This window comes from Labrus bergylta, chromosome 21 (assembly GCF_963930695.1).
Source record: "Labrus bergylta chromosome 21, fLabBer1.1, whole genome shotgun sequence".
NCBI lineage: Eukaryota > Metazoa > Chordata > Actinopteri > Labriformes > Labridae > Labrus > Labrus bergylta.
In genome coordinates, this window is record NC_089215.1 from 3,159,657 (window position 1) to 3,186,695 (window position 27,039).

The window sequence follows — 27,039 nt, forward strand, 5'->3', positions numbered from 1 at the left end:
CTTTATTGAGTTTTCTCCTCCTGCATGTTGAAATCATACGAGATTGTCTTTATAATTAGGATCCAGCGTAATCATCTCCTAATTAGGAGACATATCTCATCTCCTCTCGGGATGAACATACTCGCACATTAGCGGTTAACCTCCAAACTATCTGTGTCGCAATCACCGTGCAGCTTAACAAGAAGTCATGCTCAGCTTCTTTTTTTTAAACCGAGCAACTACTGCAGCATGTCTGCAGAGACTGCTGGGAAAATTATCAATTCGATGAAGATTTCTTTTCTTTTTCTTTTTTACATCAATGATGGTGAGTCAAAAATAGAGAGATACAGTGGGTACGGAAAGTATTCAGACCCCTTTACATTTTTCACTCTTTGTTTCATTGCAGCCATTTGCTAAAATCAAAAAAGTTCATTTTATTTCTCATTCATGTACACTCAGCACCCCATGTTGACAGAAAAAAAACAGAAATGTAGAAATTTTTGCAAATTTATTAAAAAAGAAAAACTGAAATATCACATGGTCATAAGTATTCAGACCCTTTGCTGTGACACTCATATTTAACTCACATGCTGTCCATTTCTTCTGATCCTCCTTGAGATGGTTCTGCTCCTTCATTGGAGTCCAGCTGTGTTTAATTAAACTGATTGGACTTGATTAGGAAAGGCACACACCTGTCTATATAAGACCTTACAGCTCACAGTGCATGTCAGAGCAAATGAGAATCATGAGGTCGAAGGAACTGCCCATGGAGCTCAGAGACAGAATTGTGGCAAGGCACAGATCTGGCCAAGGTTACAAAAGAATTTCTGCAGCACTCAAGGTTCCTAAGAGCACAGTGGCCTCCATAATCCTTAAATGGAAGAAGTTTGGGACGACCAGAACTCTTCCTAGACCTGGCCATCCAGCCAAACTGAGCAATCGTGGGAGAAGAGCCTTGGTGAGAGAGGTAAAGAAGAACCCAAAGATCACTGTGGCTGAGCTCCAGAGATGCAGTAGGGAGATTGGAGAAAGTTCCACAAAGTCAACTATCACTGCAGCCCTCCACCAGTCGGGGCTTTATGGCAGAGTGGCCCGACGGAAGCCTCTCCTCAGTGCAAGACATATGAAAGCCTGCATAGAGTTTGCCAAAAAACACATGAAGGACTCCCAGACTATGAGAAAGAAGATTCTCTGGTCTGATGAGACCAAGATTGAACTTTTTGGCATTAATTCTAAGCGGTATGTGTGGAGAAAACCAGGCACTGCTCATCACCTGCCCAATACAATCCCAACAGTGAAACATGGTGGTGGCAGCATCATGCTATGGGGGTGTTTTTCAGCTGCAGGGACAGGACGACTGGTTGCAATTGAAGGAAAGATGAATGCGGCCAAGTACAGAGATATCCTGGAAGAAAACCTCTTCCAGAGTGCTCAGGACCTCAGACTGGGCCGAAGGTTCACCTTCCAACAAGACAATGACCCTAAGCACACAGCTAAAATAACAAAGGAGTGGCTTCAGAACAACTTTGTGACCATTCTTGACTGGCCCAGCCAGAGCCCTGACCTAAACCCAATTGAGCATCTCTGGAGAGACCTGAAAATGGCTGTCCACCAACGTTCATCATCCAACCTGACAGAACGGCAGAGGATCCCCAAATCCAGGTGTGAAAAACTTGTTGCATCATTCCCAAGAAAACTCATGGCTGTACTAGCTCAAAAGGGTGCTTCTACTCAATACTGAGCAAAGGGTCTGAATACTTATGACCATGTGATATTTCAGTTTTTCTTTTTTAATACATTTGCAAAATTTTCCACATTTCTGTTTTTTTTCTGTCAAGATGGGGTGCTGAGTGTACATTAATGAGAAATAAAATGAACTTTTTTGATTTTAGCAAATGGCTGCAATGAAACAAAGAGTGAAAAATGTAAAGGGGTCTGAATACTTTCCGTACCCACTGTATGTCAGTCAAGCCTCAGTCATGACTTTGATATATTTAGAACCTCCATTGGAAGGTTTTGTTTTTTTCATGCAAATTGTTGACATTAAGAAATGTTTTTGAAAGCCTTCTTTTAATAAAGTTTTGGATCTATAGTTTTTGTGTTAATGTGTCTAAGTATGAACCAAGCGGCAACTTCCAGTGTTAAAAATGAAGCCAGTGCAGAAGTGCAAAAACCTGCAGCTGGTCGAGTGTCTGTCTTGAGGCTGACTCCAGAGTCACATCCAAACAAAATGCAAAAAGACGTTTTTACAGCAGAAATAAACATGTTTACAGCCTGGTACCAGAAACAAAATAGGTTAGTTATTGTCATCACTGGCACACTGTACGGGTGGTGATTATTATTATTTTTTTTTAAATGGCTCTGTTTTGATTGAACAATGTGTTATAAATAGTTAGGGGCGTAAGCTGACATGATTGACAGGTGGGCGGGATGTAACCGTTCGTCAAGAGGCTTAAAATCCGCCTCAGCTCCAGCTCTCAGTCTGTCATTAGGTTGACTGAAAGTTAGACTGAGACAGGATTTTCAACATGGCGGCGGCTGCTGCCGTTGAACCTCCGGAGCCCCCTGCAGGAAGAGATGGCTGTGACATCACTCAGGCTCCGCCCATTAATATTTACTGTCTATGGAATGAAGTCTGAAGCACTTTTCTCCCAGTGTGCAACATTATAAGTGTAGCTCAGTGTGTGAGAGGTTGTGTTACTGGTGTTCAAATCAAAAAATCAAGGAGACCGTTTTGTTCTTCAAATATATAATCTTAGTTCAGTCATACAGATATATACATTGTATAATAAATAATATTTATAAAAACATAACATTTACGATTATAAAATAAAAAGGGAATTATTCACTTTAAAACATTTGTACAAAACTTTGGATATAGCGGGAGGGAGAAGAGGGAACTGAACACAGAAAGGTAAGCCCAGGTAGGGAGGAGGGCTGGGGGGTGGGGGGGTGGGGGGGTATTTGTGTAGAACATGACACAAATGCTAAGCTAGGAGAGTCACAAGGAGAGGACAGGCTGTACACTACTTTTGTTGTTGATTATAATGAATAGAGTGCAGGTGGGAGTGTCAGAGCACGCTGTGTGGAAACCTCAATCCATCCACCAAATTTTTATTTTCCCCTTCACTTCCCTTTATCACTGGCAGCCATCATTCGCACACACTCACTCATACATCTTGCATACATAAATCATCCAGCTCCTTACGAGGTTTCCCAACCTTCCTCTGTTCTCAGAATCAGAAATCAAGAATCGACATAAACTGGAAGTCAGTTTTCTCAGTCAGTGTACTAGTCAAAGTTTCCAGAAAATCATAACTTTAGCAAATTGTAGTTTGTAGTTCTTTAAATATCTCCAAAGTCATAACAGCTTTGCAAGAGTGTTTTTGCGGTATTAGCTTTTTAGAAACTTCAACTGTCCGAGCGAGGGGAAATAAGGATAGAAGGAAGGGAGGGAGTGAAAGCCAATCAAATCCCACACTGCGTTTTTCCACACGTCTTCACTCGTCCACTTTTTTTCTTTTTTTTTAATCGTGATGACGAAAGATTTGTTCAGACAAACAACTCTAAAAATGGACCTGGTGGATTCATGAAGGGTTAGAATATAAGATCTTCCATGTTGGAAGCATGCTAAAGCTCGAGTTTCATGAATGAATAAGCCTTACACTCATGTTGTTGTTCATTGATCGCCCCTATGATTGAATAACATACGGACTGTGTTGAGACACATCATGAGAAATTTACAGGTTAATGGTGCCACTGACTGGAGGAACAAAGTCGTCATTCATAAGAACAGCTAGCTTGCGATGAGAAGTGAACTTTGTGGCGTAAACAATGCTCAAATCTGTCCCACCTGGAGCTCTGTCTAACTGAATAGTGCATACATTTGTTAGTTAGTGGAATGAGCATGCTTGTTCACACACATGCTGCATACCTCCAGTCCCAGCCCGATGGTAATATTTCAGAAATGCAGGGCTATAAAATCAGGCTGTAGCATATATCTTCCAGGCTCCCCGGTTGACTGGTGCGGCACAGCCAGTCAGCAACACTGAGGATTTCATCAGCTCAGTAGTTTTTACAACAACAGCAACAACAAAAAAGACAGGACTATGGCGACTTCCAACACCTGCCTGCTGTTTTCAGTTCAGTTCAGTTCAGTTCAGTAGTTACAAAGTGATGGTTTCCTGGGGCTGTGTTCAGTTTCACTTCCGACTAAGTGATGGTTGTAGAGGTTGATTTAGTTAAAAAAAAACAAAAGGTAAACCAGCCAGATAAGCTGGAGAAGTGAGGTGTTAGTTAGAAGATGCTTTTTGTTCAAAAAGCAAAGAGAGTCTTTTCTTTTTTTTACTGCATTAATCTCACAGGTAAAAAGTGTTACTGTACATGCCACAAACATTGTGCTGGCATGGAGAGGGGAAATAAATAAAGACAGGAAGGGAGAAGACGGGGTGGGAGTCATGGTCCGATGTAGCAGGGAGAGGAACAAGGGGTAAGTGGCATAATTCTAGCTTCTTCCCAAATTTTCTGGTCAGATATTATGGAAATAAAGTGGTTTGGAAGACTGATTCTACAAAAAAAAACAGGTATAGAAGTATCCATTACTGATGTGCCATTACCCATTAGGGCCTGAGTGTGTGCCGATGAATATGATTTTGTGTTTTGGGGAAGTACGGGAGTCGTGCAGGAGTTGGAGGTGGGGAGTTGCGGGGAAGTTTGGGAGGGAAGTACTCGTAGTCCAGCAGTTCTGTTTTTCACTTGCATGTGTGCACGTCGTACACGCGCACACACTCCTGACAGCTGACGTAGCAGCACCAGTGGAAGATGCAGTGACATTTCTCCTTGCGTTTCTCAGTCCGGGTGTTGTGGCCACGGCCGCAGCACAGCAGGTCGCAGCCCTCGATGCCGTGCGACGACACGTTACAGGCTCGGTCGCGCGTCCCGAACGAACCGGTCTCAGGGTTGGGCTCGCAGAAGTTGGGCGAGCCCTCGTAGTAGACCAGGTCGCGCTCGGTGGGGTGCTTGAAGAAGTTGTACTTGACTCGTAGCGTCTCAACCCAGCCTCGGGACTCGCGGTGCTTCTCTACCACCATCTCCGAGGCGCTGTCGTACTTGTCCTTCAGGTAGTCGCCCAGCATACGGAAGTCTGGCTGCGCCCACCAACAGGTCTTGACCTCGCAGCTTCCTGACAGGCCGTGGCATTTACAGCGCAGGTGCATGTGGTCCAGGATGGTCTAAAACACACATAGGGCGCTTATGGTCAGTTTGTTGGATTATTTCAAGCCACAATTATTGCTTTAGTACATTTAAAAACATGTACAACTTTTCCTATGGGACTCAAACTCAACACAACATAAAACCAAACTTTCCTATCAGCCTGGCAAGTGTAGTAGCATGTTGTTGGGCTTTATTATGAAGATTTCATTATGTCACATTAAATGCCTTTTGCCCAGATATCAATCTGCCTACAGTGCTTAGCCATGTTTTTCAGCTGATGACCTAAAATCTGAATGTCTGAAGGTTCAATTCTTGGGCTTTTACTTTATGTATTAACCTGTGCATGCTCCCTCTTGGTCGAAACATGCCATAGCTTAGCACAGCTAATCAGATGACACTCAACTGTACTTAAACCTGGTTATGTTAGGATTCAACTAAATTACTTTCTAGATTCAAATTGCCTTTAGGAAACATTTTAATAAGGGAATAAGTACAGTTGTTCCCCCACTGACCATAAATCTGAGTGAATCATAATGACATGTGGCATCCCGCAAGGTTTAATTCTTGGGCCACTGCTATTCAATGTGTACATGCTCCCTTTAGGGAAAATCATACAAGACTATAACGTTGCCCATCACGGTAATGTAGGTGACACTCAGATATACTTAAGTCTTTTATTTAGTTTAGATTGAATATGATGCATTTCTACATTTATATGTTCTTGTGGAGATATTTCAATCTAGCTTCAGAACACACATTTTCTGGTTAAAGAAACTGATATTGCGGTCACATCACGTTGTTATGCAGACGATAATCTGACTTACTTAACATTATCACAAACTGAATATGGTCCCTGGAATCACTCTTTCAATGTCTAAGGGGAGTTAATGGGATGATGCGATTACATTTCCTTAAATAAAGTGAAGACAACACAAAAATCCTTGTATTTGGCAACAGGACAAAAACAACTCAAATCTATGTGTCACAGCTACGGTAATAAGGTTCTCAGTGGTCTGACTCTCTACTGAACTGTCTCTGGGCAATCTAAAACCCCAACCACATAATCTAAGGAAATCTAAAGTGCACTCCTATCATATTTTTACATTACATTCTCTTCGCCAAGAAGTTCAGAGATACTGTTCATTTTAAAAAGCTTTGGAGCCATTTAGTGAGTTTCTAAAGATGTTTGTCTTTTTTTGTTGTTGTGTCTCTAAGCTTCCACCTTTCAAGTTCTAAGGGCTGTGCAAATCTAAAATAAGAAAAGGCAGAATGAAGGGAGTATTACTTTAATTGACTTCAAATGAGCTGCCCTTAATTTGGTGACTCACTGCTCACAGGGCAGTCAAAGTCATTCACCACCAAGAAAGATCTTTTGGAATTTTATGGTCAGAAATTTACAGGAAATTCAGTTACGCAAACTAACACAACCACTAAAGACCTGCAGAGCCGGCCAAGAAAAGCAATATGCCACCGGCTGCAATTTATCTAAGTGTCATGCAGCTGTGAAGTACAGAGGCTCTGTGCAGCAGCTAATTCCCTCTGAAGTCACTGGCTCACACCATGACTGTGCTGCCGCGGGGCGCGTTTTACCTTTGTGTTTTGATTTTGTTGTGCTTTAATTCAACAGCTATATTTAGCTGCAGAATTTCCCCAGCTGCGGCGGAAGGCAGGTGGCTGGGGCACCTCTGGGTGAGGAGTGGGAGAGTGAGGGGGGGGAGCGACTTATGGGTGGATTGGGCTAGTGACATCACACTGTGAGCTTGTCATGCCAACATCAAGTCCCAGAGGCCCTCGGGGCTAAATAAAAGAGCGTGAGAGGGCCAGGTGGATGAGAGTGGAGAGTCCTGACAGTGCTGCTGTTCAGTTCGCTCCTGTGGGCTCTCTCTCTCCCCGGCTGCTCCTGTGTGCTCACATCAAAGACCTGCTTGTTGCCGTGTGGTCCTTCCATTTGCCCCTCAGCGAGCGGCCAGGGAGTCTGTTTTCTCCAAGCAGTGACAGCAGCCAGTGATGTTTTAAGTCAGAGCTGATTTCCTTCTTTTCCCCCTCAACTCACTCAGGTTATTTGACTGGCAGGGAATTTTTCATTGGGATGCAAAGGCATGAAAAGAAAGGTGTGTGTGTGTGTGTGTGTGTGTGTGTGTGTGTGTGTGTGTTGGGGGGGGTGCTTAGATGAGTAATTAACCAGTCATTCAAAGTCAAGTAATTTTTAGGTGGAAACCAAGAAATGTGCAGACAAGTTGGATACCAAATCCCTGGCTGTCAAATGAACAATTAGTAACCTCAAACAGCAAAATAACTGAAAACCCTTTTTTATATATTTGGAAGACAAGGCGGTGATTGTCCATTGTTTACAGCATCCTCAGGCTTCACTTCAAATCACACATTTTGCTGAGGTTATTTAATTTAAGTGCTGTTTACAGTGCCTAGAAGAACTTTCATCCTTCTCTTCATTAGATTCATTATGTTCTTATAAACACCTTCATCTTATAACATAAGGTCTCAAATTTACATAATCCTACATGCTTTTATTACAACTAGAGGACCTAAATGAGTTATTATTATAAAATGGGGAGGACTGACATGCAAAGACGTCTGACTTTTACACTATCCCTTTTGGATGAACTGGATTAAGGACTGTGAGCCAGGCTTTTGTCACATCAGTGTTGGACCTCACTGATGTTCTTGTGGCTGAATGGGAGAAAATCCCTGCAGCCAGGTTCCAAAATCTTTTGGGATTCCTTCCCAGAAGACTTGAGGCTGTTACAGCAGCAGTTTCTTTTCTGTAGTCCTGGAATTCGACTATCATTTATGGGTGTCATGTCCTGGTGTCAGCCTAATTTGTGCCAGTTAGTGAATTTTAACAGACACTTTTCAGCACATACTGTAGATGGATGTTGTCTGTTTAAATGTAACCAGGGCCCTGGTGGCGCACTGGTTGGTGCCCAGGTTCGAATCCGGCCTGTGGCTCCTTTCCCGCATGTCATTCCCAACTCTCTCTCTCCCTGATTTCTTACCACTGTGATATCTCTACAATAAAGGCACAAAACGCCCAAAAATAAATCTTTTTATTTTATTTTTTAAACGTAGTTACCGAGCGTCCTGCCTCGTTGTTGTGTCGGTTCATTGCAGAACGAGCATCTGGACGATTCTCTCTGGCGTCCGCAAACTCCCTGGACACCAACACCCCGAACTCAGCGTCCTCGCTGCAGCCGCCCCACTTCCAGCCCTCCCCTGGAGGACCCTTGTGGTGAGAATCACAGCCACACATGGTGGACGTGCCCTCAGCGCAGGAGCGAGTCACCGCAAATGCTACGCCCGCGGAGGCTATAGCGTGGACAAACGCTGACTCTCTGGTTGCTGAAAGAGACAGATGAAGACAGACGGAGAGGAAAGCAGGAAAAAACAGAGGAGAGCGTCAATCTTTGTAAAACACAGACCAGGTAATTTTTACTACTGCCAACACTCAGACAGAGGTATTGAAAGGGATACCTCTAGGCAGTAACCTTTTAACACAGCATTTCATCTTCAAGAAGGCACATTTATGACCTGCTATTTGCCACTGTTAACAAGAACCCTGTCTTATTTCACAATATATAAACAGGGATCACAGGGTTTTTTTCACATGTTCAGCTTGGCTATGACGAACCTCAGATACAGGACACATGAAGGAGCCTAAAAGCAGAGTCCCTGCAGTGACATCAGCCCATTGTTGTTGTGTCAGTAGGGCCTTATGCTCAGCAGGATCTCGGTGACCTCCTGTCATTCTTGAGGTGTGCTGCTTTGCATCTGGATAGTGTTTCAGGAATGTTGTCACCTCCCTCCCTCCCTCCCTCCCTTCAACCCGTCCCTGTTCAGAGCCCAAGGCCCTGTGGTGAAACCTAGCAGTGTGTCGGCCTGTTTCTTTTTTACACTCAGGGATGGAGTTACACCTCCTTTGAAGGCAACAGCTTATTATGTAACCAGACACCATTGTTTCACAATCACAGCACACTTACCGTAGCTCACCCATTACACTCAGATAACTCTAAACTAGACACAGAAAACACACACACACACACACAAAGGTATGGGGAGTTTTATGTCCTTCTTAAGCAGAGGCTTGGTTTTTTAAGAGAGTTGCATGGTTTGTGATATTTCATGATTTTTTTTAAATTTGTATAAACACAACCAGAGGATTTAACCCATTTTTTTTTTTTTTTTTTTTTACCACAATGACAATTAGAGTTAAATTGAGCATAAAGAAGGGAATCCTTTACGACATAGCTACTTGTGATTGACAATTCACAACCATGGAAACCTGAGAAATACTGTGTTAGGAATCCAGTTGTATATTTAATTTATATATAAAAGCACATTTTTGTTCTAAGCTTAGTTTTTCACCAGCCAAAATGTTTATTCCAATTTCTATCACAGTCACATTGGATTACAGATGTACACCCTGTTAATCAAGCAAGTGTTAGCATTAGATAAAAGCAATCCCCCTACTCCACTTGAGCTGCAACCCTCTTGTCCAAATACGATAACTTCTGGCAACAATATACCAAGGTTGCACAGTAAAATGGTAGCCCACAAACTATCAGTTACTTTTATGCCATGTGCATGCAAATGATTGTCAGGGTGAAAGATAAGATGGATCACTATGTTTTTTTGTTACAAAAGTTTTGTAAATCTCTAGTCCATTGACAAATAAACTGTTTTGTATTTTGAGAAATAGCTTGTTAAATGGAAACAGCAAAACACTAACAAGACTGTGTATCTTCCTCCGTCATTCTCAGTTAAAGGTTTTGGTCTAAATCAGCAGCGAATCCTTCCATGATTGGATAACACACAGTCCTCAGGTCCGGCATCCCTGCTCGCCCTGGCAAGCCTAGCTGGGCCCTCCACAACAGGGGCCTGTGAGCCCTGGGCCCCTGGAGCTCTGGCTGTTAGCCAAGGCTAGCGCTGCTCCTGCTACCTGCTGGGCCCATCAATCCGCCTTTGTTTCCCTTGTGTCACACTGTATTATCCACACAAAGGGCCCAGCGACTCGCGCCCCCACAGCCCCGCTCTGCCCGGAGCTGGCATTCCCTAAACTCCCTAACCCCACCACCAAACCCCCTCTCTCTCTCTAGCCACCCCTCTGCCAACACCCTGAGCTGAAATCCCATACACCACCACCCACCACAGGACCTCAACCCCCCACTTCCTCAAGGCATCACCCACCATCGCCAGCAAAAGGTGGCTGGTGCTGCTGGTTGGTAGCTCTTCCCTCCCTTCTTCAAACTTTTCCATTTATCACTCCCAAAGTGAGACAGTTTCTTTCCTTCCCACCTTCCCTCCTACCTTCCTTCCTTTGCACCCTTTTTCCCAAAGTGCACACCCGGGCTAGGTTTTGCAGAGATCCCCTTTCAGCCTGTTTTCATGACAGAGTCAAAAGGGCGTGTGAATGGGGCGTCCGTGGGAGCTGGACTGTGTGAGGCACGCACTGGTCTTCATGCACAGTAGGGGTTGAGCGGAGCCCCCCGGCCCTTTTCTATTGCCCATAATCTCATTTGGCCTCCCTTCTCCCTTTTATTTGACTGAGGAGCTTGGACTGCTCACACTGCCCATTTCTGCCCGGATTCATTCCCCTCTGACATACGGGGTAATTCATTTCCAATCAGAGGCCTCGCTATCAACACACACAAACTTCTACCTTTATAATTTGGCCCTGCAAGGCCTCAAGCAGGACACCTGTGTCTATTGTGTCCCACTGTCAGGTTCAATGGGATTGTTTTTAACGTCGAGATATCTTACAATTAGTATTCTGCATGTGAAGCATCTGATGGATGTCTCCAGTATATCAGCTGTACATGTCAGGTAGTGCTGATAGATTTACAGCACTGACCCTCTTTCATGTAAGAGAGTGTAAACATGGTTGGGAAAACTGGAAAAAAGAAAGAAAGAAGTAGCTGACTCTGAAGACAAATGTGATATTGAAGGTTAAGATGGATGGAAGTTGAATGTGTCAGTGCTTGTACCTGTGCTCATTTCTCACAGCAGCCAGGAAAGGTGTATATTATTGTAATTGCCCTAGTTAAGCGTTTGTCAGCAGAGGCCCAGAGAACAGGCAGTGCTAAGCCTGAGGGGGGAAACTGTTTAATGCTATGTTTTGTAACAGCTTGCAATAGCCTTGGCTATACAACCTACTTTTTAGAGGTTGGGTGTTGTTTGGCAGCGATCATTTATACAATCATTTAGTTCATACTGCAAGCCTCAAATGAGCCACATATTCACATTGTTACAAAACAGAGCTATAAAGACAATACCTTATAAATATGTTACCTTTATCCAGCACGGGGCCAAAGATTGCCAGGTTGTCCTTGATAGTCGTACAGTTCCATCGACGGCCCCTGAACTGGTGTTGGCATTCCTGGATTCCCAGCTTGACACCTTCTGCAACACTAGGCATGATCTCTATGTAGTTACGGCAGAAACGCAGCTGCTTGGGGACAAGCCCAGGAATAGAGCCACATAGGATGGGTTGGGATCCCAGTGATGAGTACTGCTGTCCAAGGGCTAGGGACCTGAGACAAAAAAAAGAAAAAGGAAAGCTCCATTAAGCATGATCTTTTATACATCTCTTCATCTGTACAGGATGAATAGGACTGGTTTTGTAAAAGTAAGAAAAACTGCAATTGGAGTATCCAAAGGGACAACCATGGGAATAAGAGAAACATACATGGGCATATCCAGAGGGACACAAGGCCAAGGTGAACAATGTATTTGTACCTTCTTTAAGTTCAAACAGCTTTTCACAACAGCTTTATAGGTTTGCTAGCTACAATAAATCACCACAGCTAAACTTAGAATTTAACCGAGAGTTTCAGCTTCACACAAACAATTTTTTGTTCCTTTTGCCTATTTTGACAATGTTTCTTTTCAGACAGAGTTTTGTAAAGCTGCTTGTATTTAGAGAACATTACCATTTGAGATCTTAATCTTCTTTTGTTCAATTGAAAAATGTTTTGTAGGGAAAAAAAGGATTTTAGCGTTTATCGTATTTTATCGTTTATAAAAAGTGTATACCCAGCCATGGTGCTTTTACAATTTAAAGTTTTAATTGTGAAACTGCTTGCCCCAAAACACAAATCTCTAACCTCTGTGAAAGAAACCCTTAAATAGTAGAGATGGTGACCTTTCAGGGAGGCTTGCACTTTAAAAAGAAAATGCGTCTGTATCCACTGATCTCAGTTAACTTTAATTGTACCACTTTGACAGCACAGTGATTCATACACAAGTGCTTTATTGACTTATCTGTTTAATAAAGTTTATATTAAGAGCTTCTGTTTATTTTGTATCTTTTTTTTCTCCAGGAAACACGGGCTAAAGGACCCACTTCAGGGCAAGGATACGAGCTATTAATACTGACTTCCAAAGTGTTCCCACTTGTACACATATCTGCTGATCTAACAGATAACACATGAGAACCTGTCTGCTTGGTTTGGGAAAAGCCCCCTCACTATTTCAAACACATGAAAACACCTGTCACACTAGAACCTTTATTAATTTGTGGTTTTGTCTCTGTAGCTGATTTTTTAAGAATGACAGTGTATACAGCTGAGCTCGCTGCTGATGGATGAAAACAGCATATCTGAATCAATCTGCCTCACCAGAAGGCTCAAGGAGATGTGCCTAAACAAGGATTAATCATCACAATAAGACAGCCAAGATCACCTTGTGATGCCAGGAACCATTATAGTTTCACCCAGGTAATTAATTTTAATTGCTTTTTATTTCTCTTGAAATAAAGTAAAAGAGAGACAACGTGTTTGCCATGCCTGTGTTTTAACATGCTTTTTGTGATGACAAGCTCCAACACAACTTTAAAGTTTCTTCCAGAAGCTCATACAATTACTGCAAGATGTCAGACTCCAATTTATTTATTAAAGTTATTATCTTTGGGAAAAAACATGCTTCTGTACAGGCCTTCATTCTTAAGGGATGATGGTTTGACGTTGTGGGTGTGATTTGGGTGTTTACAGGGTTTGGAAGGTGTACTGGCATTTCACATTTTTACATAAAGAGCTCTACCAGACTATCCAGTACTTAGCCGAGTCTGGGCCGACAACATGGCGCTGGAGGCCATGAGAGGATCATGGAGGACAATTGACGTTGATCAGATCAGAGCGCCACTCAGGATGACCTCAGGACCCCCGCAGGGCGCAACCCAATCACAGCAGCCACTGACTCTGACAGATGAGTGCAGCACAGTGCCCCACCCCAACACAAAAGTCAAAGCATTGAAGTCACAGGGAAAAATCCCCCCTTAGATAGGTTCACAGCTCATGTGCGCTTTTGCTTTCTGCATATCTAAGCCCTGCCCCCACCTAAAACAACCCATCAACCCTCCCATACACACTGTTTTTGATCTCAGGTGAGCATTGTTACAGCAGGATCACAGGTATCAAGGTTTGGGGCTTTCGCACAGAGACATGGCTGAGTTTGTTTTGCTTTTACAGCTGGTTTAATGGATGATGATCACATAAGCAGCTCTAAGCCACTTGTTTTGTTGTCATGAGCTTTCTGACTCACACTCATACAAAACAAACAAGGCTCAAGTTTCAGTATGAAATCCTGTCTGATCACAGCCCCTCAATGACATGATGCTTATAAGTGCTATTTGATTCTATTATTCCACATATTTATAACTTTTCTTTAAACACAGGAAGCAAGGGAAGAACTTGTTACAGATGAGATTGGCATTTGCCTAAATGGTCAAATGTGAGAACATTCAAATAAAATGAATGCTATGACAAACTAAGATTGGCCATAAGTCCTGTGCATTATGTGGAAGGGACAAGGATTTCAGTTTTGAATAGTTTATGTTAAAGTTGCCATGATAAAAACGGATGATGGATTTTTTATTACACATTTCCCGCACTCATTATTACCTATATACTACATATACTGTCCATAAAGACGGACAGACAGGTAGGTAGGTATTGGAATACAGGTAATAATGAGTGATACAAATATTCCAACATCCATTTTTATCATTGAAACGTTAATATTTTAACTATTCAAAACTTTCAAACACCACAGAGCAAAAGGAAAATGAAGTCTCATCTTTTTATATCCAACTGTTTTGCCAAACTTGACGTTCCCATGCAGATTTAGTAAAATTAAGAGCTCATCAATCTCTATAAATGTTTTTGTCATGAGTTTACCCAAGCAGAGGCAGCCCCTTAGCTTATCTGCCAGCCCCAATACCGCCAACATCACTGAGTTCAAGTGTTGCTGACTTCACTCCGTCTGGTGACTGGGTGACTAAGGACCTTAATTACACTGTCTGCTTGCTTGGTTGCTGCCCATTAATCTCTCAGTCATGGGATTGAGCAGGGTGCATGATGCCATGCGTCAAGCTTGGATCTTAACCCTGATGTCACAAGCTCCCCAACAACATCTCTCAATCAACTCAAAGGAAAATCTCTCCATTTCAATTTAGTCCAAGATAACTGTGTTTCGACTTTTGTGCCATATTTAAAGTTCTATCCAGGCCAGCTAAACTGTTTGCCCACAAACCGAATTTGGGATTTCTGATGGAATCAATTATCTAACCGCATGAGACTCTGTGGTGGACACAGCATTTTTAGACTACACACTGTGGATCTGCCAGCCAATTTGTCTTTGTTTGCGAAGGATGTGCCTCGCTTGATCCTTATGGACAGATGAGATGAAAGGGATATCTTTTTTGGCTAGGTGCTAATGAGAGTCTTAACCCTGAGGGGTTATGAGGCGTATCGTGCAAACAGACACACACGCAGACTCATGCATGCAGACCACATGTGTGCCATGCTGATCCTGCCCGCTCTGCCTCACTTCTCGGAAGCCACGAGCAACGTGTCTCAACCAAGTGAGGGAGCAGCAGACGCAGAGACCTCCACAGAGGCAGAATGCCGGGGGAATCTGCTGCAGGGGACGAGACAAGCAACAGAGCAGCAGTGAGCGGCAGGGCTTGGCAGGTGCATGTTCAGGCAGGTTGTTATGGGGCCTCTACTGGCCTGGGGGGGTTTATGGCTTGGTTGGGGGTTTTCTCTGTATCCTAACTGGTCTGATGTGAAAGTATGACGGGCCGCTTGAAACCACAGAAATGAAGCGGAGGAAACAAAGGGATTCCACCACACACCTTGCTGAAGAAGGGAAATACACGCAATCAAGACTATACTGTCAACATAAACTTTTAATTCAATCACTCCCAAGTCACTTCTGTAATCTCTGCACTTCAGTTTGAAGCGGCAGGGGTTACCCTTTTGCATCTCTTAGTTTTTGTTTTGTCTCAGTCAGTAGGTGAGTCAAAGACCCTTGCACTGTTAGAAATATGTTGCAGCTGCTGTTGTGGGAGGTCTGTATTGCAGGGGTCAGTGTGAAGCACATGTCTTCACACAGATGAGCTTTCTTTGTGTGACAGCCTCCTATGTCCAGAGGCACAAAAAGCACCAGGTGACCCTCTGAACCTGTTGAACACATGACATCTGACCTCACCGCCTTTAGCCTGATGACCTACTGAAACAGTTGGAAGTTCATGACCAGGGTCTATTAGCAAATCTAAGTGCAAGTATCCTCTTTAATCACATAAAAGGCTTAATCAGGCGCCTGCTCGTACTCGGATTCAACAATAAAAATAAATCTGATCAAAACTACTTAAGGTTGCTTATGTTTGGGAGCGGATAATGCAATAAGAAAGTTTATATGGGAAAAACAAAGACTCTTTATATCCTGACCCTAACCATATTATAATATAGTATAATAGATTTAGATTCTGAAATTGGCCTTTATTGTGCAATGTGCATGCATACCTTTCACAGAGATGCACATGAAACAAAAGCACTCCTAATTTCAGGTATAATGATGATAATAGCTTTATTATATGATATTTAACATACTTCATGTACAGAAGCGCAGACATAGCTCCAGTTAAGAGACTTTGTTAATACATTTTTTACTTTTATTTTATTTTAATTTCATTTTTGATGAACATTGCTAATCCTTTACCCTCCTTCTTTTTCACCTTGTGCGCTGTACTACCAAAAATTGTAATTTTCTTATCAGGTCCATGTATCTTTTCTGTTGTTCTTTCATATTGTTTTGTATAATTAAAAAAAATAAAAAAATAATAATAATAATAAAAAAGTAAGCAAACAAAATATAACACGTCACTTCCGGCCGCCAATTTCTTAAGAACGCGCATATCATGTTCATCATATCACTTGTCTGTGATGTAGAAAATTAAGTACTTTATGTTCTACTTGGAAAACCGAAAAATAATATTTAATAGTCTGGAGATGTCCTCAAAGCAGACGTGAGTGTTATCAAACTTTTTCTTGTCAAATTGATAATCCTTTGAGTTTCAAAATCTTATATGTGGAAATGCTTAGTCATCGCTAGCCGATGATTAGCTACAGACGTATTTAGCTAGCTGAATGAGGAATGATGCAAAATTGTGACCCCCGCCATGACAGCTGGGTATAAAGTATGTTTTCCTTACCTTTAGTAATTCCTCTTTTGTGGTTATACAAAACCTACTCTGACTAACACTGTCTTTTTTCTACAGTTTTAGCTAATTTGTTACTGTAAAAATGCGCTCTGTGTTGTTGCTATGGTTACTTCTCCATCGTGCTCTCGACGGAAGTGGAACGTCATTAACGCTAATATGCGCGTCACTGATAGTAAACATGACCCAGAGCTGCTTTTGGAGGAGATATAGATAGAAAAACTACATAAAGGTATCTTTCTGGGTTTAAAGAAAGGGTAAAGTTTACCTGGCAATACAACAAAGTCCAAATACTACAATGCAATTCCTGCATTTTAAATGTTATTGAATAAAAAGGCACAATTACAATTACAATTTGGCTGTAGTTTACAATTAGATGAACAGGTGTTCAATAAATTCACGTTTTAATGTTTAGGTATAGCTACTAGTCATAGGCTATTGTGGTTCAATTTCATTGATAAAAAAATAAACATGCTTTATATGTGAAATCTTCATCGTGAAGGTGACTTTAGCTGTTAAATCTTTGTTGAGGAGTGTAAACGTATCTATGTGTGAAAGAGCCCATATTCTGCCCTTTTTGGGGTTTGTATATTTAATCTATGTACCTACTTTTGTACGTTCACAATAGCTAAAGTTTGAAAAAAAGTGTCTGTTTTCATGAACTGCTCCTCCTTGCTCTCTCTACGCTCTGAGTCCATCAGCTGCACTCTGCGAAGCCCCCACTGTTAGACCCCATGTGGGCCAAGTCTGCTCTGATTGGTCTGCTGATCCACTCTGTCGTTATTGGTCAGTTGCTCAGCACGCTTCTCGGAAATTTCAACATGAGCTGCAGGGCTTGCCACAAGGAGCCAATGGGCTTAGATCAGTGATCTCACACTGACAATGACGCCGCACTGACACATTTTTATCGAGGGGAGCTAGAACCGAGCGTTACGTGCAGCTAATGCTACAGCTAACAGGAGGACGTAGGAGAAGCCGTGTTTCCACGGACTTTGAATTTTTGCACATAGATGTGCCTAAACATGCACAGGACACTTGGAAAACACACTAAAGAGCATATAAAACCAGAAAAAGAAGAATATGGGACCTTTAAATCTCAACCACTGATTTTAGCTGTAATTATAAGAATTTAATTGGCAAAATAATAGCAAGTTGTAAATGGTTCTTTTACAGGGAGTTGGCTGTGTTACTGATTTAACCTTAAGTTAATAAAATGCATTCTGTAGTTTTTAGCTCAGAACAAATTGTATTGTCAAAAAGACACCTAAAGTTCAAGAGTGAAGTAGAGAAAAATAACAAGATTGTAGCGAGCCTGTCACAATACATCCCTGTGTGCTTCAATCCCTCGGCAATGTTCAAAGACTCATGGAAAGTAGCATGCATGTGTGATTAGTAGATTGAAGTTCAAGGTTGTGTTGCTACTTGTAAGTTCCTACTTCCAATAAGGTTATCCTTGGGTATGAAGTGTTATGCCTTATTAACCTCTCTGTGCAAACATTATTAAAGTGTAAATTGACTTGCCTTTGTTGCAGGACTTGCTGAAAACTGCTGACATATTATGATGTAAGAATCCTTTCTGTTTCATCACAAGCTGGGCAACTCTCCAGGCTAGTGCTTTCAGGTCAACAAGAGGCTTGGGGCTGATGATGTTTTCAGCTACACTGACTTTGGGAATTACAAATAATACGTCATAGTGTGGCCCAACACTTGCCCAGCTTTTACACTCTTGTAAATTTGCTGCAGACAAAGCAGCTTCAAACTATGAAGTATTGTATAAACAAACTTGAAAAACTTTGTGATGACAAAGAAAACTACATCTTCCCCTGAATATATGTGGCTATATCAGCCCTATAATAACAGTCAAATGTTACATTAGTTGGTCAGTGATGCAAATAATTTAATTCCCGGTAAATCATTATTATAAATGAATTAATACTGTGCTCTATTTTTTAAATGAATCTTAAAGATCTTTGTGCGTTATCTTTGATGAAACTTGTTGTGAATTATGGTAATAGCATTAAATATAGATTTCTCTGCTGATTTTGCTAAGCCTTTCTAATACTTCATCATCTAAATATTAAATTTATTTCTGTCCTTTGATTTGCAAGTGTTCCAGAAAGTTTTTCCCTCTGTTGCCAGGGGTCTTTACTCTTTTATTTTATTTTCAGCCATAGTAACTGTTTACCTGCAACATTAACATGAACAAGGAAAACATTTTCAATCACAAGTGAGATGGGTCTGTTTTTCCTGGGAATTTTGCCTACAACACCCAGTTTATAATCTTTCAAAAGCAGATGCTTTCATGTTTGCCTAAAAGCTCAGTAACTTTTGTTTAACCTCATTTGGCAACTATTATTTAAAGAAAACTTATTGAGATTATAACTTCAAAGATACAATTAAATAAAGTCAGTAAGGCCTTTGAAAGGATTGAGCCTTTACAAACAGATATGATTCTTCCCTCAGATTTGATGAAATGCTCTTGTATTCCTGTTTGCTGTAGTGATTATTGACAGTGTTCTCAGCCATGTCTGAACAAGTTAACTTATTTCATTAAAGTGAAATGAGTGTTATCTTATGCTGGGTTTGTGCCTGAAGCACTGACACCCAAGTGTGTTCTGTCACTTCCTCAGTGAGAGTCATGCTCCTGAAAACTCCTCTGCAGTAATAAACTAGGGGAATACTGTTTGCATTAAACTCTAATCTACCTCTAATTTACCTCTATATGTTGACGCCGCAGCTCAACTTGTCAGATATGCCTGGAGGGCATCATGTTGCTGAATGAGGCCCTAGCAGAGCAGTCAGAGACGTACATTGAAAACATTGCCATCACGATTTCATGTCTAAATCCCACAATCCCTCAACAGAGTCTGTAGAGAGATAAAGACACTCAAAAGAGAGTAAGTGGGCCAAGGAAAGTTGCCGGCTTTGCCCGAGGATGGGACTTTTCCTTGTGGAGGGTGGAATGCAGAAGCTCCTGTCTGTGTTTTGTTGTCTTCTCTTTTTCTTTGGCACACTTTTGATTTGTAGTCCAACAGCTCCTGGCTGAGCAGATAAAAAAAAAAAAGACAGGACCCCTGAAAAATGTTCCAACCTGTTCCTATTTTCTAACTCTTCCTCCCCTCCTCTTAACTCTCTACAGACTGTAGAAGAGTGTGTGGAGTTGGGACAAGAAGCCCCTGCAGTCACATGTACGCAGACGTGAAGAGGGAAACTGAACAGGGTGTAAACTTGTGAACCTGCCTGTCAGGAAGTGAATGCACACAAGCGCACAAGAGAGTACATGGCACTGACAAATGCATGTCAGACTGCGCGCTTGGTGCCTTGGTCTGTTTGTAGGTGGACACAACAGAGTCTGGGGCTGTTGGCTTGAAAGGACAGAGCTTGTTTGAATGAGAGTCTTGAGAGACTGTGTGAATGAACCACAACTCAAACAGAGCATTGTTCCCCCGCCTCTGCTCATTAGGGGCAGCTTGTTGGAACCGCTGCTTGAATTGTCAGCTGTAATGCATCCTATGCAAATCATAACTCGTAATGGATTGTCTGGAATTTTAACACCGAATTGCTGTTGACTTTCTCATGCCTGGTCGATTTCACAAAACCTTTAAAAATATCTGCAATGTAAAACTTTATTGTTTCTGGATAATCCTGGTTGATAAAGCTTGCCTGTCTGCAAACATTTCACCCACAGTACTGCTGATAGACCACACTAGTTAATTTACCTAGTAAGAACAACCTGACTGTCCTGATCTTTTTAACAAGCTGACGTGCCTGTTTTTGTCTCTCCCCTCTTTACTTTTTTACCCCACCGTTGAGCTGGGTTTTGTCAAAAAAAGATTTGCAGCACTTCTTTCTAGCATGCTGCAGGCATTGTACGTCAAGGCACAGAATCTATATTTGGAGTTGTTCAATAGAATTAATTTTGATGAAGATACACATTTTTCAAATTGAATACAACCTTTTTGGTAAAAGTTATATTTTAGCGACCAGTGTTGCTTTGATAAATTACCTTTTGAGATGTTTGTTAACTTTAGTTAAACAGAAATGATCTTAAACCAAAACTGAGCTAACCTGCTGCTAATGTTGTTTTAGTTTTCTACAAGGAGCTGAATTATGTCCAGAGGTACAATCATCTCCTTTTCAGACAGATCTGCTAATTTAACACTCAGTATGCAGTTTTATATTCAAAATCTGCGTTCTTCTTTGTGTATGGTGGAGCTTGGTTGGTCGCTACAAATGATAGTCGTTTTTTCCCTACAGTATTTTTCATTCACAGATGCTCTGATATTCTGCTCTTTCTTCCCACACTGCATCGCTTGGCAGTTCTCTTGACCTGGTCAGTACCCTGAGGGCTCTGACTGACTACAGGTTGCACAGGTGCGATCAGTGCATCTTTGTCACTGACCCTGTGTGACAGAGAAATAGCTTTCTGCTAATAATGAACCTCTGCAACAAGCAATGCAGGTGAAATTAGGCAGGTAATGAAGACTTTAAATCTTGTGTGTTTGTGCCTCCACACGTGTCCCCTAATGATCTCTTTGCCCCCGGCCGTTGCACTTTTCCCTTTGAGGAACTGTCCTGGCCTGTGTTTTAGTGCTGCTAATAGCTGAGCACTGGGGGGACTTTGTCATTTCCTACAACAGCACATTGCATGTCCTTTGATGGTTAGTGAAGATTAGGACTCGCCTTTGCTGCTTTGAAATACCACTCTCCTTTGAAGTCTCACCTTGCTTGGATTTGACTTGTAATGTCATCCCACATGCTTGTGGCTTGAAAACAGTCTTCTAATGTTGTGAAGTAATGTGTTGGATCAGCAAATGAAGGTCAGTAACGGACAGTACAAGTCCAGTTAAAAACTGGTACATTGTTGGTCGTCGTGGTAAGCTATGTTGTTTAAAAAAAAGAAGGCTTTGGTTTTTATTTTGGATTCAATTTGTCTTTTATATGTTGAGATATTATAATTAAAATGAATGCATCAAATACTCCTAAAAGAAAGAAGATAAAAACTAATCTGATCTTACCTGCATGCTCACTCTGCCTGTGAATTCTTTGAGAAGATTATTCCAGAAGCTAAAACTAACATCTAGTTGCTCAAGAGGTCAGCAATGACAATGACACGCTGAGCTTCTCCCTCCAAAACTCTCTCTTGGACTTGTTCTACTCTATAAATGAGATAGTCCATGCTTACCAATGTACCAGTTTATTTACATTACATTACGGACATTACATCCAAAGAAATCTGGAATTTTTTTCAAGTTAACGCTTGTATCATTTAGTGGAATGTCTTCAGGGAAATGCAAGAAACACCTCAGCGTGAGTAAAGAACATGTGACCCGTCAACGTTTAGCTAACTTTATTTGTAGTTTTTACATAACATATAGTGGATAAACAAACAAGGAATAATCCTGACCAAGGATAAGGTAAATAAAACGTAATACATTATCTGTGAACATGACGTCTAGCTGAGTCCTATTCAAAAAGTTTGATGGCTGTTTAAAAATGAAGACAACTCCAATGAACCATCAGTCCCTTATGAGGTCATAAAATGCGTCTTTATAATTTATTATATTTAAGATGCAGAAATGATATACTTTTTTTTAAGGCAGAATATGAAGATGCATTAAAATGTATTTCATTGATAAGACATTTAAACAAACCAAAGTGTTGTTTGATCTGCTCCTTTAGCAATGTTGGCATATAAACGGTAAAAACACTGGCTGTGGTCTTTGTCTTTTTAAACATATTACATAGTCAACCAGGTTTTTTTGGGAGTGAAATCCCTCCATATATTCCCATAGCCCAAAATTGCCTTTGACCCTGGCTCTACGGCGGCCCTCAGCCATTCATAATGGAACCCTGAAGTTTCTTATGAATGACATTCTTCTGGACTTTCCTGCTCTTTTCTCTACCGTCCACTGCAGTGTGGAGAATAATACCCAAACATCCTTGATCTTTTCACACAAGGCGGCAGGCAGAGGATTTTCCCGCAGTAAGAGTCATTTAAGTGAGCCCTTTTGCCAGTGGTAGGGGTTTTGGGGTTGAAGATTGGATGTGGGGGGTGTCACAGTCAGATAATGACATTCCTGAGACCCAGAGATGGACTCTAGAGCCCCGTGTAAGCTGCTCAGGTTGAACTGGAAATTTCTGACTATAGACTATGTACTGCAGTAAGCCCAGATATGGCTTGCCGAGAGACCTTAGAGGTGTGCTGATGAATGTGACGGTGGTCCCCAAAACTCTCACAAGTAGTGCTTCAAACTGAATATTGGATTTTAAGTCAGAAAGTGTCTTTAATTGGTTTTAATTACAAGTGCAATAATGCCTTTGATATTGTTATTCAGCTGCTTGTTTGAACTAAAACTCAGTCAGACTGCCAGACTTTTCGCTTGAGTAGAGTTTTTTTTAACCCTGTTTAGGTGTTCTTATCTTAAAATCTAATGGTTAATGTATGGCATTATTTAAAGCCTCTCAAGATGCTGACATTTTCCATGCAAAGGTTTCTTTTTTTCTGTCTCACTTTCTTTCCAGCCTTCCCATGTTTTTCGATTTAAATTCCCAATTTTTTGTTGGAAAAGCAGAATTCAGCTGAGGTGGCGTTACATGAAATTACAGCGAGCCCTAAAAGAAAAGGGTGTAAATCAGGTGTACAGTGTCTCTTCTTTCTATTGCTGATTTAACAGCAGTGATGATAACGAGGGATAAAGAGTATAACAGTTATCGGATTTAAAAATACTTCTTGCTTTGTAGTGTGAGCTAAACCGATAATGGCCTCTAATGCTTGATGGCTGGTATTGGGAGTAAATTTAGCTGAAGATAATTCCTTGATGAAAGTGACTGTCATCATTCACTTACTATCAGTGCTGTTTACATAAGCAACATTAAATCTCTGCTGGCTGACAGAGTTGCTTAAGATGCTCTGAATAAAAAGCTGCGTTAAACCACACAGGCTTAATATGAAACCAGCCGGGTCTCTTAATTATCAAGAATATTCTGTGATATTCGTTGATATTACTCAATTTAGAAACACAGGTTTTAAAGGTGGAACAAAAACACAGCAATCGGTCTAACAACGGATACTCTTTCATTGTCTTACCACACAGAAAGGATGGTGTTGACAGATAATTGGGCAGGGATATTATGGGACCTGTGGATTATTTGTGACCACAACATAGCTTGAAGCTGTCAGGAATTCCCTCAAACCTTTATTTTGAACAAAACAATAGTTTCCCAAACATTCTTGCATTTCAAGAAGGCAATTCACTACTCTGTCTCGCCTCTCTAAACCCTGCCACTTAACTTGGTATGTCTTTTCTTTCTGCTGCACCTCATCCTCATCCATGCATATGTGCATATTACTCAAGTTATTTATGCTCTGTTTTGTTTTCAACGCCCCATCTTGTAAAAGCAAGGCTGCCAGGCATAAAGCAGTCAAAAGTCCTATTCCCTCCAACCCGTCCCACCTTGGCTGGAGAATTTATGGCCGAGTCATCGCCCCTGAGACAGAAGTTGAGAGGAGCCTGCCTGGGCCCTTCGCTGAAACTCGGCACCCTCCCGTTTGACGCACCACCTCATTTTGTCTCATTTTGGACGTGTTCGACACCGCGGGGTGATGCCCATGACAGCGCTGTTTGACATCCATTCCTCAGCACCTGCCCAGTCACCTGGAGCTATTCGGCTCTGCTTTTCATCTCTCCCCTCCTCCCAGTAACCCCTCACCCTGCCTACACTTCAAAATTTGTTAGCCAAATCAAAGGTGGAGTGCATTGTTAGGGTTCGAACATTACACCAGTGTCATGTAAGCTCCTTGAACAGAACAGCTGCAGGTAATTCTCACAGAGGGGAGAGAGAGAAAGAGAGAGAGAGAGAGAGTCCCAGGCTCTTTGTCGCTGTTGTCTGATGGTTCCTGCTGGAGCCAGGAGTGAGTGTAAAGTCCTCTTTGCCATTAACACTTCAGCCCTGTGGCCTGTGTGCTTGGCAGCCGCCTGCTCTGTAAATGAAACCAGAAGATGCTAGCGGTTTGGACAGCACCACTGTGGGACCACATGCTAGTTGGGCTACTAAAAGTGCAGTAGCTCTGACAAGTATTGTGTCATGAGCCAAAAGAGCTTTGTCATACGCCTACACCAATATCTCCGAAATAAAGCTTTACGTTACAAAAGAGGACCAGGAGCCATGAGGTCAGCTGCATGTAGCTGAATTTCTAATGAGATAGACCTCTAAATTTCACTTGCTGATGCCAAAAGCGATCTGGGATAATTTAGCAAAGAATAAAAACCCTGCGGCACCTAAACATATTGTCTCCTGACAAATCCGTGGTGGAGGGGGTGAATAGTGTGTACAAAAGAAAAAATGATATGCTTAAGTGTTTTGCAGCAAACCAAAAGATTAATTTAATAACAGCTGATACCACATGGAAGACCACAAATTTGTCATATTTTGTGTGCAACTTTGTCAGTGGCAATGATTTAGCATGTCAAGTCATACATAGAAAAAAAAAGAGCCAAAGCATTTCAGATTCAATTCACGGCTTGTTTTGGTGGGCCGGCGGCCTGAATGTTGAACACTGGCACACAATAGCAAACAAAACAAGATGACGCTGATCTCATAAGTCATGATCGTTGGACTTCCTAAGATGCTCTTAAAAAATTATTTGGCTGTATTCAAGAAAGAAATTGATAATGCTTTAGAAAAATAGTTTTTAATGGGTAACATCAGTGTTGTCATCGTCTCAGAGCGATATCCACAATTTCTTAAATAATGAACTGACTTACTCTTTTTTTGTTTAAATGCCTTACAAGTCCTCACAGTGCTGTCAACAGTTCACACAAACCCCTCGATCCTGTATTCCCCCTTTAATTCAATAAAGAACTCCATGTTCTTCACCATTGAATGTTTTTTTTTTAACTTAAATTTTACCCTTTTTGCATCACAACATACTCCAATATGATAAATGGACCTGAGTGTGGAGGGGAAAAGAACGGCGAGCCTTTTCCGTTACACTAGTATTTGAGGTTAAGATTCTTTGGACTGGGCCGGAGAACAATTTTTCCACGCAGTCAACTGAAAGTGCACATTCTGCCCTCTCAAAAAATCATCATTTGACCGAAAAAAAGACTCTTTCTCTGTTTTTGCCTCTATAGGGTTCTGATGCTGAAACTGCTGAATTTTGTACTCACCACCAGATGGGATAGCCTCCAAGCACCCGTGAGCTGGACAACCACACACACATCAAATATCCAATCAGATACAAATCCATGAGGTAAGTCTTGTAAGTGTGTGAGAGGGTAAATGGATCAATACATGTAGAACTCCCAGCAGGCGATGAAAAAAGAGTTTTCCAGGAAGAGGAGCTTAAGAGCCGCTTGATTAGGAAGATTAAAATTGATATTGAAAAAAAAATCTTCCTGCTGTTTTCCCCCCTTCTTAGAGTCGGGCCAGGAAAGTGTGTCTGTCTCCTAGTAGTTAAGAGAATAAGTGTCTCTTACACACATGCACACACGCTCCTACCCGTCCTCTTCTTCCCTCCCTCTCTCTGAGGTTCTTCCCTAAGGTAGATATCTTTTGCCTCTCTCTCTCTACTTTTTTCTCCCTCAGGATGCCTCATCCACAGGCCCAATATTAAAGGGGGGGGGGGGGAGTGAGGAGAGCAGAGGAGGGAGGGAGGGGGGGTGAGGTTTGGAGATGTCAGCTGGCAAGCCAATCACAGGAGATGGCCTTAGGTTACGAAAAAAAAATTATTATTCGTTCCCATCTGTCAATCACACGCCACCCCCTGGTAATGTGGAAAAGAAAGGAAAGAGTGAAAAGAGGGAGGGAGGGAAATGAGAGAGGGAGGGACACACGGAGAAGGTAGAGTAGAGTTGTTACTCAACTTGTTTCATCCGCGATCATTGAAAAATTCCCCAAAGTGGCTGCAGGTAGTTGAAAGGATGAAGGGCCGACTCCTCTGCAGAAGCCTTACGGGTTCACACACGCTGTTGACACATTGATTTTTTAGGGGTTGTGCCCTGACTAATTGATCCGGATATACGCGCATACACCGCACTCACACATACGTCAACACGCGCAAAAATCTCCGTCCAACTCACGGGGACATTTACAGTGAATTTTCTAAATTGTTGTCCGCCCACCCCAACAGGGGAGGACATAAAAGGGGACACAATAAAGCCATAAACTGCAGTGGTGGCTTGGCCAGGCATGCAGGGGTTATATGCTTCAGCGGCCCAAAGGCGACACATTTTACATCAATACTATTGTCATTCTGATGGGGCTGTGGGGCGAGCAGCAGTGGGACAGGGGGCGGGAGGAGGGGAGGACAGAGAGAGATAGAGAGTGAA

At 41.9% G+C, this 27,039-nt stretch overlaps 1 protein-coding gene across 1 annotated transcript; it reads right to left on the reverse strand.

The window, feature by feature from the left end:
• Nucleotides 1-2,692: 2,692 nt before the first annotated feature.
• wnt3 (wingless-type MMTV integration site family, member 3) lies at nucleotides 2,693-26,281 on the reverse strand. The gene is made up of 4 exons (XM_020644984.3): nucleotides 25,879-26,281; nucleotides 11,497-11,738; nucleotides 8,285-8,550; nucleotides 2,693-5,210 (listed from the first exon to the last, which is right to left on the reverse strand). The coding sequence occupies exons 1-4, from the start codon at nucleotides 25,956-25,958 to the stop codon at nucleotides 4,731-4,733; spliced, it is 1,068 nt and encodes a 355-aa protein (XP_020500640.1). The 5' UTR covers nucleotides 25,959-26,281; the 3' UTR covers nucleotides 2,693-4,730.
• Nucleotides 26,282-27,039: the final 758 nt, after the last annotated feature.